Source organism: Agrilus planipennis, unplaced genomic scaffold (assembly GCF_000699045.2).
Source record: "Agrilus planipennis isolate EAB-ADULT unplaced genomic scaffold, Apla_2.0 scaffold113, whole genome shotgun sequence".
Classification (NCBI taxonomy): domain Eukaryota; kingdom Metazoa; phylum Arthropoda; class Insecta; order Coleoptera; family Buprestidae; genus Agrilus; species Agrilus planipennis.
In genome coordinates this window covers 856,390-871,188 of record NW_020442452.1, presented here as the reverse complement: position 1 = coordinate 871,188, position 14,799 = coordinate 856,390, and the positions used below count along the sequence as shown (strand labels likewise).

Sequence of the window (14,799 nt, the reverse complement as noted above, 5' to 3'; positions counted from 1 at the left end):
ATATGTCGAAAATGCTGCTTATCGCTCTCCATATTTAAAAGGACACCAACCAAAAACTACTGCGTAGAATTAATTGAAATTTTTCACACACAAGCCTTGCTATATGAGCTCCCAAAGCATATAAAAATTATACGGCTTAAATGTGAAGTTGGGTGCAAAAGAATACAATTAAATCCTCTGTCGGGAAAAAACGAAATGACTTTCCGAACAACCCGATAATTTTTTGCCCCTGTATATCTATCCTTACAGTTGTACTGTCTTTAATTATGTTGATGTCGTCTTCGATGTATAGATTAAAAAGTAGCGGTGCATCCCTGTCTGACTTCCTTCCTAATGTTTACTTCTCTACGTTGCATCCCTAACTCTATAACTGCCTGTTGCTCTTTATACAAACTAAGTATCACTCTTCTATCATTGTAACTCATCCCTACATTTTTAAGTATATTTAACCTCTTGTCCCATTTAACATTGTCAAAGGCTTTCTCTAAATCTACAAATCCTATGTACGCAGTCTTTCTTTTTTCTATCGTTTTCTCTATTGCTACCCTTAATGTTAGAATGGCCTCCCGCGTTCCTCTCTTTCTTCTAAACCCAAATTGATCTTCCCCTAATAGTTCTTCCGCCATTTTTTTCGTCCTCCTCTGTACAATTCTAGTTAAGATTTTTAACGCATGGGAAGTTAAGCTAATTGTTCTAAATGTCTCGCACCTATCCGCGCCCCTCTTTTTAGGTAATGTTACTACTACGTTCCGTTTATAACCCTCTGGGACTTTGCCCGTCTCGTAAATGTGACTAACTAGCCTAAACATACGATCTCTAACCTCTTGTCCTGCATGTTTTATAATTTCCCCCTGTATCCCTTCTACACCTGGCGCCTTATTATTCTTTAAGTTTTTTAATGCTACATCGAACTCTTCTTTCATTATGGGATAACCAAGCTCATCTATATGCGCACTATCTTTCTCCTCTAATATATCTTCTAACTCAGGGCCTGCGTAAAGGTTCTCTAAATATTCTTTTCACCTATCTGCCTTTTCCTCGTTTCCTATCAAAATGACTCCTGCCTCGTTTCTTATATTATTACTACTGTATCCTACATCTCTAAATTCCTTTTAATTATATTATAAGCCTCATCGGTTTTACCTACTTCAAACTTTTCTTCTACTTATTTACACATCCTATCAATCCACTGTTCCTTAGCTGCCCTACGCTTCCTAATTATTTCCCACTTTATAGCTTTATATCTTTTCTGACCTTTATCGTCCGTCCTGTTTTTGTGTTTTCGCCTTTCGTCTATTAATCCTACAATCTCATTTGTTATCCAGGGTTTCTTAGTTTCTTTTGTTTAAGACCTCAGTATATCTGTAGCTGCTGACTTTAGGCACGTTTTAATGCAGTTCCATTCTGTCTCTATGTCCCCGTCATTTGTTTCTCCCGACGCCTTTAGCATTTCGTCTGTCCTTTTACCTAGCCTATCACGCGTTTCGTTGCATTTTAGCTTTTCTAAGTCGAGGCGTCTCCTACCTTACCTCTTTTTCAGAATTTTCAATTTAAGATTAGTTTTCATAACTACTAAGTTATGATCGCTATCTATACCTGCTCCTGGGTAACTCCTACAGTCCTTCACTTGATTTTTAAATCTTTACCTAACAAGTATGTAATCTAACTGATATCTCCCTAAATCACCTGTCATCTTCAACGTATAGCGCCTCCTAACGTGATGGTTGAATAAAGTATTCGCGACGGTTAAGTTATGTTTGTCGCAAAATTCTATCAGCCTATCTCTCCTATCATTTTTATTGCCTTATCCAAAAGAACCTGCTATTGCACCCACTTTACCTTCACCTATTATTGCGTTGAAATCTCCTACAACTATTAAGTTTTCCTGTCCTTTTACTAAACTTAACACGTCTTCTATATCTGCATAAACTGCTTCTACGTCTTCATCACTGTAAGATAATGTATGCGTGTAGACCTGCACTAATACCGTTCTTACCGGCTTTAAGTTTAATATAACCATCGCTTTTTTGTAAATAACTTTCTATACTGTGCCCTAATTTCCTACTGATGAGGTTACTTTAATTATTAAATATTAGAAACTATGTTTACAGGAAAATTAATTCTTGAAACGACAATCTTTGGATTTTGATACATAACATTTTATCTCCAAATATCCCAAACAAAAGAAAGAACGGCATTGATTTTTTTTTACTTATAATTATAGGTATAACATAGTGAAAAAATCATAATAATATAGTAAACAAAGTTGGTATAATAAGAATTGCAGGGCTTTACTTTTATTTTTACCTTTATTTTTATACAGTACAATCTTTACACAATTTTCTTATACATTTCAAACACATTTTGTTTAATGGATAAACCATACAGGTCTTCCTCGCAATTAATTTCTCCTTGCCAGCTTCTATTTCGTCTTTTATATGTAGAATGCGCTTAATAGGTATTCATGCGTATTTCTCGAGAAAAAACAAGTAACACACAAATATATATTAATATTTTCTCGAAGCAACTTTCACGGAACAATTGCTTTAGAGCCTGACAACACACACCGGTCAAATGCTGCTTTTCTGCGAACACACAGGACATTACGGCACACCTGAACTGGCGCCCACCAAGGGATGGAGCAAGGTATACGGTCCGATCGGTTTATATCTTAATGATGGTCAAAGTCTTTCGCAAATGTATTCCGACGCTCAGAGACAACTCAGTGATGAGGAGAAGAAGTGGCCGTACCAGTTTGTCACAGCACCAGAATATAATGCACAAGGGAGGGGCAGTGTGTCGGGGGTACTTAATGTGGATGGGTCGCCGAATAAAGAATGGGTATACCTTATCCTGACCGAACCTCACGTTGATGACCCCCAGTTAGAGACGGCTACTTACATGTATTCTGCAATTGCTGATCAAAATGGTAGTTTTAAAATTATTGCTTGTATTTTAAGGAATTTTTTTATGGTAAATTAAGATTTTGACCTTTGACATTTGATGATAAATTATATCGCAGTTCACAACTTGACAATTTTGCTATTTTTTATTTTAAAATTTTGAATTTCGATTTGGTAATAAATGCTTATCAAAAATAATTTCTTATATAAGACTAAACGGATTATTTTTAAGATATCCTAAAGATAATAAAAATTATGATTACCATTAGGTCAGTTTACAATACCAGCTGTGAGACCAGGCACATACAAGCTGCAAGTGATAGCTAAGGGTGTAGTTGGAAAATACATTCAAAACAACATTAATGTGCAAGGGAATAGGAACAACAATCTTGGAACAATCAATTGGAGGCAAGAGAGTCATGGCAAACTACTCTGGCAGATCGGTGTACCTGATAGGAATTCGGCAGAGTTTAAGTCTCCAAGAGGCTTCCCATCACCCATTCCTAATTTAGAAGGTATTCCATTATTTACACTGTATACTGAAAGTACACGATAAACGCGTAGAGTTCTCATGTACAATGATTGGTGCATGAATCCCTTTCCGGTAGTTGTTTATAACATTTGCTCTTGATTCTTTGATAATTACGGTCATCTTGCAAGATATAATTCTTATTTATTACCAACCTGACGGCATGCAATGATCACTTGGTAAAATTTAAGTAACACAAAACACTCAATTGAAGAATCCAGTACTTAACTCTAAAATGGCTAAGTATTAAGCGATACCAAAATTTCCGTGTACTTCTAAACGTCTTTGGCGACACAAAAACACTTGCCATTTTGGTCTCGGTATAATGTCAAGTGCAAAATTGTGTTAAATCTTCTGTAAAAGTGCTAGATACTGCTAAAAATAAACTTGCACTTCCAATACGAATAGTCTACCCCAAGTAATTCAATTTTAAAACTGTCAAATGTGATGATTTTCTTAGAATACCGCAAGTTTGGAACATGGCTCAGATACTCCATAGAATTTCCTAATGATCCGGACTACACAGTAGGCGTCAGTGACCCTGCTAAAGACTGGTGCTATTTTATGCCGATGATTAAGACACCTGGCTTTCCCGCTCAGCTTGGACTGGTCAATGTCACCCAAAATGCTCGTGCTACCAACTGGAAAGTCAGATTTAGCTATAACGGATCAACCCAAGGCAACGCCACATTAACCCTAGGTTTTGCTGCTAGAGTCAAAGCTGGTATTCGTGCGGTGATCAACGGTCAGGAGATTCTTAAATTAGACTATTTTGATGGACCACAAGCTGATTCTGCACTGTTTCGTCAAGCAGCTCATGCCATATTTCGTCAGCAAACTGTAACATTCAGTCAGTCACTGCTGAGAAACAACAATCTTCTAGAATTCACGCCTCCCGGCCCAGTAAATCAGAATCATTTGGACAGAATGGTAATGTGGGATTTCTTGAGAATGGAAGTCAGCAATTAATTGTGCTTTTATATAGAATAAAAAAGTTTTATTGCTAAAAAATTATTAATAAAGAAAAAATTGAAAATTGTTTGTTTTGATCAACACTATTAAAAACTGCTAGAATAATATTAGACATGCGTAGAGAGCTAGCCCATCAAGGCATATCACACTCATTATTCGTTAAGAGCAAAGCTGAGTGTCAACGTGGCAGTAATTTACTTGTAAAACTTTTAAATCGTATTTGAATTTATTTTTATTTAATTTAATTGCCACAAGAAAATGCAATAACTGTAAGGAGGTAGACGCAATTACCCGCACATCGTTGGCAATTAGTGTCTATCACACAGCACTTACAGAGTTTATGGAATTAGAAAGGAAATGGAAAATATAACAGTTGTTAGTACACTAAGAAATTTGTATGTTTATGCCCAAAAAAAATACCTGCCTTATAAATGTATCCGTACTTAAGTCGGTTACTAACTCGATATAAACGGCTTTCGTAGCAAAACATACAAATATACATTCATAAACCTTTAGTGTATTACGGTTTCTAATATACGATATATATTTTTTTTCTTAATGTTAAATGGGCCACAATAGTCAATTCCAACATTCAAAAATGGGCGCGATTGAATAACTCGTTTTTGTGGAAGATCATCCATAAAATAAAGAAATTTTATCGTTCGGTTTAGCTTTAAAACACGTCATACATTATCTAATTACTCCTTTAATCATATTTTTCAAATTAAGGGCCCAGTATTTCGATCGAATAGCATTGAGTGTCCCTTGAGTTCCACTATGTAGATTGTTTATATGCTCATCTCTTACAATTAATGTAGTTACGTAATGATCCTTTGGCAAAACAATTGGATATTTTTCAGCATGTGAGGGAATTGAGTGTTTTAGTCGTCCCCCTACTCGAATCAATCCGTCGTCATCGATGAATGGATTTAACGCGCGGAGTTTACTATTAGGAAGGACAGTATTTGACTGAGATAATCGTTTCAAGTCCGTTGGAAACATTTCTCTTTGAATAATCTTAAATGATCTTAATTTCGCTTAATGCTTGTTCATTCTCGCTTATTGTCAAATCTCCGGTTTGCTGTAATTTACCTTTAGTAATATTATTTTTAAATCGTAATACGTAAGCCACTTGGCCACTGTGCCTCATTATGTTTTAACCAATTAGGCCCCCTTCTCTACATATGATTATTAACAAAGTCTACCGGTAGCTGACCGCGAGAAAGGATATCAGCCATATTTTCTTTAGAAGGCACGTGCCTCTAACGCATTGTACTAGTAAAAACCCGATTGGCTACGAACGTTTTCAATAGATAAGGTTGTTTACTGATCCACTGTAGTGTGATAGATGAATCTGACCATAAGTATATTTCATCAATTTTCTTGCAAATTACACTATGAACTGATCTGATCAATTGTGAAAGAAGCAGTGTTGCGCAAAGTTCTAATTTGGGCAATGAAATCGTTTTCGAGGGAGCAACCCGATTTTTGGAACATAGAAGATTAGTCATAACATTATCATCCTTATCAATGGACTGAACATAGGTGCATGCTCCGTAAGCGTTTTCGCTCGCGTTGCAAAATCTATGAATTTCTGTTCGAATGTTGTTTTTAATTAGACTTTTACTCTCAAATTTGATTTGATTTAAAAATGGCATTTGTTCTCTAATATTAAACCAATAATGTGTGAATTTCTTGTGACAGGGATTCATCCCAATCTACGTTGAATTGCCACAGTTTCTGCATCAAGATTTTTGCGCATACAATAACGAGCCCTATTAGACCAATTGGGTCGAAAAGTCTAGCAATACTAGACAAAATACATTACGTTTTGTAGATTTAGCTTCCGGTTCCGTCTTAACATTATAAGTAATTTCATTGTTTAAAACGTTCCACTGAATATCTAACGCCTTCGTTTCATTATTGTTCTCGTTTAATAGATTGATGTTAGCTAAGCCTTTAGGCATAAAGTCTACTATCTCCGTACTATTTGATACCCATTTACGCAACGTGAAACCACCCGAATTAGTTATGCCTATCAACTGGTCGCGTATCCCTTTTGCCTCATCGACATAGTCTGCACCAGTTATTACATCATCTACGTAACAATCGCGTTTCAGAATTTTACTTGCAATAGGAAATCGAGATTTTTAGTCTTCGGCTAGTTGGTTTAATACCCGTGTTGCCGAATAAGGTGCCGACGCGTTTCCAAACATAACAACCGGAATCGTATACGATTTTAATTCGTCTGTTTCATTCTCACGCCATAAAATTAATTGATACTGCGCATGTTCTTCGTGGAGACGTATTTGTTTGTACATTTTTTCGATGTCAGATAATATAACAATTTGATGTGTGCGAAATCTAAGAATAATATCAAAACTTGGACTTTGCACAACCGCCCCAACCTTTAAACAATCATTCAAGGAAATATCTGTACTGGTTTTTGCGGATACATTATAAACGATTCGAACTTTCTTCGTGGAGCTTGACTCTTTTACTACCGGATGATGTGGCAATAAACAATATGGCCTTTTAATTTCATGTGCCTTAATTTCTTTCATGTGATTTAATGAAATAGCTTCACGCATACCTTCAGTGTAGTGAGCTTTTAATGTTGGATTTTTTGATAATTTACGCTCTTATAAATAAAATTGCTTTTCGGCTACTTTATGTGATTCTCCTAACTCTTTATTCCTTTGATTGAAATCGAACGCTATATCTCCCGGTGGTTGAATCGCGTCTCGTCGTATTATGAATGTGCTCCTCTACCTCGAATTCTTCGTTTGGTAAAAATGTGTTATTATCAATTTCATCGATTTCCCAGAATCGTTTCATGCTTTTTTGTAACGCGTTAAATGAAAGCATTCACATTGTCGATTTACGCGGTTTTGACTTATTCCCTATTCTTCCCAAAATTATCCAACCAAGTTTTGTCTTATGAAATTTCACCTGGTGACCTGGTATTTGGATTTAAGCAACGTATAAGAGATCATATAATATTTCTACGAATAGCAATGCATCTTCGCAGGTTAGTGGAATTTCGGATCCACAAGAGTTATATTACAAGTATTCGTTTATCAATATATTCATTTGGTAAACTGTTAAAAATTTCAGATGCAACTAAAATCTAAACTATCTTGGTAATTATTATTTCTAGAGAAAATATTTACCTGCGTCGAATACTTTACTTGACTTTCTTGATTGATATCTCCCTGTGGCAGGTTTATCATTCGCATCGGTAAATGATTAGCTAATCGTTTCGTAATGAGGTAAGAGGAGGGGAAATCTTCAGAAGACACCCCCTAAAATGCCAGGAGTCCGTATTTATACCCCTTGGGGTAGTGGGGTAGGGTGAAAAATAAAGGGGTTGTAGATGAGGTATGAGTTTGCATGATGGGAAAAATTACAGTCCAAAAAGTAGAAACGCGGAATTTGACTATTTGTAAAAAAAATGGATGTGGTGACGGTGGAAAAGGCTGTAGCATGCATGGAAACATAGGGTTACAAAAAGAAACGGGGTTCTAGGATAAAAACTAACAGAAATAGAAAAAATCAAAACGTAAAAAGAAAGAAACACAAAGAGAAAAAAGAAAAAACGGAAAAAGAAAAAGAAAGAAGCATCAGATTAGAAAATATGAAAGTGACATAAGAAATGATGAAACACGATTAAAAAATAAAAAATAAAATAAATAAATTGGTGAAAGTAAAAATAGATCTATGTGGCTACAACAAATCGCCCCTTTTTTGTGAGCGAAATTTATTCTAGAATTTGTGATGCAGGAAAGAGGTCGAGGTGGTGAACTTTGACTGCCTTGACCCCTTCTGGATCCAATAAGTGTTTCCACCTATATAGGATATTGCGGAGTGAGGCCCGGACCAACGGGAATCGAATGCGGCGTGATATTCTTCAGGAGCGTTGAACAGGTGATGCTTCTTACAGTACACAAACTGTTGAAGGTATTGCTGTTGATGGTGACGGATGCCAGCAATTCGGTCTTCGTATACTGCAGGCGGGGGAAATAGCTGTAAGTAAAAAAAAAGCGAAATATTGTGTAGTTCTCGTAGCCGCATTGGTTCGATCGCGCCGATCAAACAGAATTGTGGGTAGGAATTGGTCCCAAGCCCTATGGTTGCCTTGTTGTAGATAAGTACGAAGGCCGACCTTAAGTTCTTGATTCCGTCTTTCGGTTGGATTCGCCCTTGGATGGTAGACGGCAGTGGTCTAGTGTTATGTCTTCCATCGCGTTTAGGAAGAACCACAGAGTCTACTGTTGAATTGATTATCGTTATCCGTGAAGATGGGATGGGGAAACCCAAACCGGTAAAACTTCATATTCTAGGATACGAATGACAACAGGCTGAAGAAGTCCGTTACTACCAGAATGAATCTTTTTTCAAGGGCGGTCTTTGGATAAGTTCCCATCAAGTCCACGGCTACTGTGTCCTACGGCTTCTCGGGCTGTCGGGGACGTATGGAACCCGAAGGGACGCGGTGCTTTTTCGCACACAGGCATATATGGCACTGGCGCACATGGTTTGACACATCTCGATTCAGGGTCGGCCACGTGTAGTAGCGTCGAATGCGGCGGTTGGTTTGCTGAACACCTGGGTGTCCTGCCCTGTCGTGAAATTCGTGTAGAAGGAGTGCTTGTTCGAACTATTATTTTCCTCTTCTTTCCATATTCTTCCTTTTTGGTCCATAAGGTGTTGTCCATTACTCTATAGGTCGTCAGGGAGGTGGTCTTCGGGATGGTCTTGAAGAAATATGCAAAGTTCCTTGATTTGTTGTAGGTTAGGATCTGTAGACTGGGCTTTGCTGACACGTTCTTTCAAGGTGTTTACTTGGAATTGTGTCACGGTTGGAATAGCGTGGTCTGAACTCGGTCCGGGTTTTGGCGGGACACGTCGGTGACATCGAGGTCCCGGGAACTGGACTCGGGTTGCCGGGATAGTGCATCCGGGAGTTGGTTCGACATCCCTGGACAATGTTCGACGGTGAAGGTGAACTCGTGAAGTAGTAACGTCTAACGAGTTAACTTGGCACGGGCGTCCTTCATGGTTTGTAGCCACTGGATTGCTTGGTTGTCGGTCCTTAGTGTAAATCGTTTATCTTCTAAATATGGTCGATAACACTTGACAGCCCATATTACTGCAAAACACTTGCTCGTTACTGTGGTAGGCCTGCTCCGCCGGGTCAAACTTGGTGCTTGCGTATGCGATGATGTTTCGGTTTTTTCCGTCGACTTCTTGATACAATACGGCAGCAGCTCCTTTCTTGTTAGCGAAGGGTTTGCTGAAATCCGGGCGTTGGAGTTGGAGTGGCTGTTCAGTTTATTGCTTCATGCGGTCGAAGGTTCGCTGGACCACTGGGTCCCATTTCCATTTCCTTTTTGGGCTGAGTAGGTCTGTCCATGGCGCGGTTATTTCGGCGAATCGGGGTATATATTCACGTAACCAATTACATACTCCCAGAAATGCTTTTAGTTCCTTCCGGTTTCGGGGCGGCGGTGTCTCGTAAATGCGACCCAGTTGACTTGGTAACGGAAAGTTACCTTTATCGGTGATGAGATGCCCTAAATGTTCCAACTGTCGACTACCAAAGGTACACTTCTCCAAACCGCAGTATAGGCCGTGCTGTTGTAGTCGCTCGAAAACTTCGGAGGTGAAGGAGATGTTCTTCCCAGTACTTGGAACAGACAATAATGTCGTCTAGGTATACTAGACAGAATTTCCTGATGTAACCTGCGAGCACGTCTTGGCCTATGGCCCTCTGGAACGTAGCTGGTGCTCCCTTCAGGCCGAATGGCAACACACGAAACTGAAACATCCTCCATCCGGGGCCGTGAATGCAGTGAGAGGTTTTGAATCAGGGTGCATCGATATTTGCCAATATCCTGAATTAAGGTCTATTGTGGAAAAGATGCTCGCTTTCCCAAGTTCTTTTAGGGTTTCGTGAATGGCTGGCAGGGGCTGAATAATGAGTAATGGCGTTAAGGCGGCGGAAATCAACGTAGAATCGGGGCTGTCCGGTCTTCTTGGTAACTATTACCACAGGCGAGTTATACGGGGAGTTGCACGGTTCGACTATTCGAGCGAAAAGTGCTGCGTTAGCTGATCGAGGTTGATACTTTTCAATTTCAGGTAAGAATCACTGCTCTATATCCAGTAAATAGTTTGTCTGGTATCCTTTCCAAATTGCAAATATCCTCGTTCGAAGTTGAAAGTGGTGTGGTTATCGGTAAGCCACTGTGTTCCCAAAACAAAATCCTCTTTTATACTTGGGACGGGGAAAACTTCTTGCGTGATCCCGCCGATACGGATAGAAACGGTCGTAGGACCAGAAGTAGTCATATAGCTTCCGTCGGCGAGTTGCACAGTCGCGTTTTTGTTGTGTGGTTGGTGTCCTTCTTGTGATATGCTTGCTCTCATCAAAATTATGCGAAGCTCCTGTATCGATCAGGGCTTACACGGGACGGTTTTTACTTCTGATTATATTTGGTATTGTAGTATTACTTATTACTTAAGTGGGTAGCCTACGAGAAGTAGAGTGGCTAAAAGGGTAGCTGACTGAGACGTTGAGTGGCTAAAGCGGTAGCCGACTGAGCTTCTGTGGCCAGTCCCACTCAACCCTCTCCCCTTCCCCAAACTTCTCCCATCTTCTACCGGTAGTCATAACCACCAGGTTAATCTACCAACTCGAGGAGGGTTTTTAGTCGTTAGGCGCTCCCAGTGGATCCGACACTACTCCCCTTTTGGGGGGTGTCTTTAGAAGATTTCCCCTCGAGGTTAAAATAAACAAAAAAAAAAAGGGTAGGCTCGGTATCGGCGGTTGCCGGTCGACTGGTAAACATCGCTCTCGGCTTGGAAGGGACAAAGGCAGCGGCGGTAACAAGCTGTCGGAAAGGGCTTTGGACAAGTTAGAACTTCGCATTGCGTCGGTTTGGGATGAACTGGCGTCGGAAGGGGAAGCAGGGGATGAAGACTCCATGTCTTCGGTCATAGGCGTAGGCGCTCCTACGGATGAATGTAAACGTTTATTTTGGCGAGTTTGCCCTGAAGGTCACTCGCAAGGACAATGGCGTCCGCTAGGGAAAAAAGAAACACAAAAAAAGAAAAAACGAAAAAGGAAACAGAAAGAAGCATAAGATTAGAAAATAAGAAAGTGCCATAAGAAATGATGAAACAATAGTAAAAAATAAAAAATAAAATAAATAAATTGGTGAAAGTTAAAATAGATAGAAGAGAGTGTACAAGTTTGAGTTGTAGTCAGGGGTAAATCAGATAGGTGGAAAAGTAATTAGGGTGCGACGTCACGGGAAAAACCATTATCGAAGAGGCTGGTAGACGAATAATTCTAGGAATAGAACATTAAAAATTAACTATGTCGTTACAACACGGTATTAGGTAATGTAGGTTGGTATGGTATCCATAAAGTAGTTTTTATGGTGTGTAATCTATTGCTGTATGAGGAGTTGTATTATAGGTAAAAATTGCAAATGGTAACCACTGATCCCAATCTGATTGACCTATTTTTATAAAATTTCTAAGGTATTCGGCTAACGTTCTATGAAAACACTCGAGAGCACCGTTAAACTGTGGATGATACGCGGTTGTTCGAACTTTTTTATTCTCAATAAACAAGTCTTTTTGAAAATTTCGCTCAAGAAATTTGTACTTTGATCTGTTACAACTATGCTTCGAATTCCATGTCGACATACGATATTATCGACAAACTTTCGTGCCACGGTCTCAGCTTTTTGACTTTTTATTAGAATGGCTTCGACAAACAAAAGTCAGGTCATCTTGAAAAGTTAATATGTAGGGGAAGTCCGGGAGAGTTGAACCGCTTTTTGTTTTAAGTATCGTATTTTCTAATAAATAAGGCTTAGTGATTCGATTACAATAATAAACAGTAGCCTGTTTATTTAGCTTTACTTATGCACAGTTACTTTTTCGATATTATAGTACTGAAATATGTTGTATATATTTGAATGAAAAATGGGATATGAGTCAACTCTCCTCACCTTAGGGACACTTGAACCGGGGTCTGGGGAGAGTTGAACATTGCTTTTTAAAGGGGAAAATAAAAATATTTCATCACAAAATGAAATTAAATTATAAAGGAACATAGTTATTGTTCTTCTAATAAAGAAAAAAAAAACAAAACCTGAACATATTCTTTAACATTCCACAATCAACATAATTATTCAACATTTTGTTAACAAAATTAAACATTTAACGTTTCTTTAATCAAACTTATTGGTCTTTCTTAACGTTTTGTTTAAATTATATACTTATTCTAGTCATTTGGTATCATCAGTTAGCCTTAATAATTACTTTCCATCAGCTGGTAAACTAATTAAATCTAATTCTGGTCACATTCATGACAAATGAAATCATGAATATCTTTAGAAACTTAGTCAAAAAGTTTCTACATCTATAAAATAAAACTCCAAAAATCCTCATACAAACACTATAGAGGGAGACATGAACCACTGAGTATATCTCCCGCACCCGCCATGGTGCAAGTCTCCCGCATATACTACTTTGACATTAAATTTTACTCACAGGAAAAACAATCAATCTTAGCGAAAAAACACTTAGCTCAGTTCTGCTAGCATAAGCGATAGGTAATCTTTTCCAATTTCGCCCTGAGACAGTATAGCTCCCATGGCAAAGTTACTAGAGTCAGTTGTTAAAGGGTTTATTAAAATCAGGGTACTGTAATAATGAAGGTGACGTTATTTAATTCTTTAGAAGATTAAAGCCTACTTCACATTGAATTCGAATTAAACAAAACATTTTTTTTAAACGTTGTGTTAAAGGCTTGGCAGTTTATGAAAACTCTAATAAAACGGCGGTAGTAGCCTACTAAGCCTAAAAATGATTTTATATCCCGTTCTGATTTGGGAGTTGGAAAATTGACGACGCATTTCTTTTGCAAAGAGTTCTTAAGTTTGTTTAAACGTCTAACTATATCGAAATGAATTTTAGCAGTATTGATACAACTTTAAGCACTCGGTTATTGAATAGAGTTTATTTATACGCGGGCACAGGTTAATATTTACACAAAGACAAAAAGAAATATAACTAGACAAAAAATATATACAAAAAACCAAAATTATATACATGTACACGAAGATAAAATACATAAAAAAAACAAACGAATATACAAGGAACAAGGAATATATACAAAGACAAAGAAATAGATATGCACGAAGGACAAAATAGCATATATAAAACAAAAAACGACAGACAGAGTCAATGAAGGAAACGCACTTACTAGTTACTGGTGATCGGCACTAAGTCGCGGCACGGGGAACACGAAGAAAACTGGTGGTTCGGGGCCCTTCTCCCTTGCCGTGGGTCGGTGGGATATTGGGACTGTCGGTACTGAGGTGAGCACGATTATTTATACAAACCTCAGCTCCGAGCAAGGGTTAGGAAAAAGAGGGGTTGATAGTGGGGTGTGAAGAGTAGGGCGAAAAGAAATGAAAAAAACGAATTCGTTTTTAACATTACTTTCGCGGCGGAAAAATAAAAAATGGATAGCGAGAAGTGATTGAGCAGAGGGGAAAACATAGGGTTGAAAAAAAAGAACGCTGTTGTGAGATAAAAATTAAGAAAGATAGAAAAAGTAAACGTTACAGAAAGAAAGAAAGCCTGTAAAAGAAATAGTAAAAAACAAGTAAGGACATAAGATGGAAACTACAACCGAATAAGTGAAAAAAAGATTATTAAAGAAAACGAAAACATAATTATAAGTAAAATTAAAATATAAGTTAAAAGATGAGAAATGTAAAGTTCGGTTGTAGCATAGGGTGGTAGGCAGGTAATCGGGAGGCCCCATAGGGGTGCAGAAACCGGTCAACTCGGCCGGCGTTGTTGATTCGGAGAATAAATTTCTAAATAAAATTCACGTCCGTATCAATTCCCCCCTGGTTTGAAGAAATTTAGTCTCCTGTATTCGGAACTGGCCGAAGTTGATCGTGGTGGAGCTTTACCAACCGGTTATTCTTTTCGATCCAGTATGTATTTCCTCCCACGTAGCTGTGAACTGTATGTGGACCGGACCATCGTGGGGCAAATCCAGCATGGAAATTTTGCTCGGCACTGGATAGGGGATGCTCTCTGCTGTAGACCAGTTGGTGGGGTCTGTACCGATGTACTTCAGGTTCAGGCACGGCTCGTTGCTGTTGGTATTCCCGCTGATGTCTTCGGATGTCGTCGACTCGTTCCCGAAACGTAGGTGGTTCTATTACATTTTCATCTTCTGGAACGTTTTCCCATTCGCCCGGTCGTAGGAGAGGCCGTCCAAAGAGGGCGTAATAGGGAGTAGTGCCAGTTGCAGCGTTTCGCCGGCCACGTTGGTCGAAAAGTATTTTGGACAAA

General features: G+C 38.6%; 1 protein-coding gene across 1 annotated transcript in view; it reads left to right on the top strand.

The window, feature by feature from the left end:
* The window catches only part of LOC108737036 (rhamnogalacturonate lyase-like), an 8,474-nt gene extending 4,006 nt beyond the window's left edge, over positions 1-4,468 (top strand). The window contains exons 4-6 of the mRNA XM_018469687.1: positions 2,551-2,929; positions 3,173-3,418; positions 3,893-4,468. Coding sequence (XP_018325189.1) covers positions 2,551-2,929; positions 3,173-3,418; positions 3,893-4,401 — 1,134 coding nt within the window. The 3' untranslated portion in view covers positions 4,402-4,468. The remainder of the gene's footprint in view (positions 1-2,550; positions 2,930-3,172; positions 3,419-3,892) is intronic.
* The last annotated feature ends 10,331 nt before the right edge of the window (positions 4,469-14,799 follow it).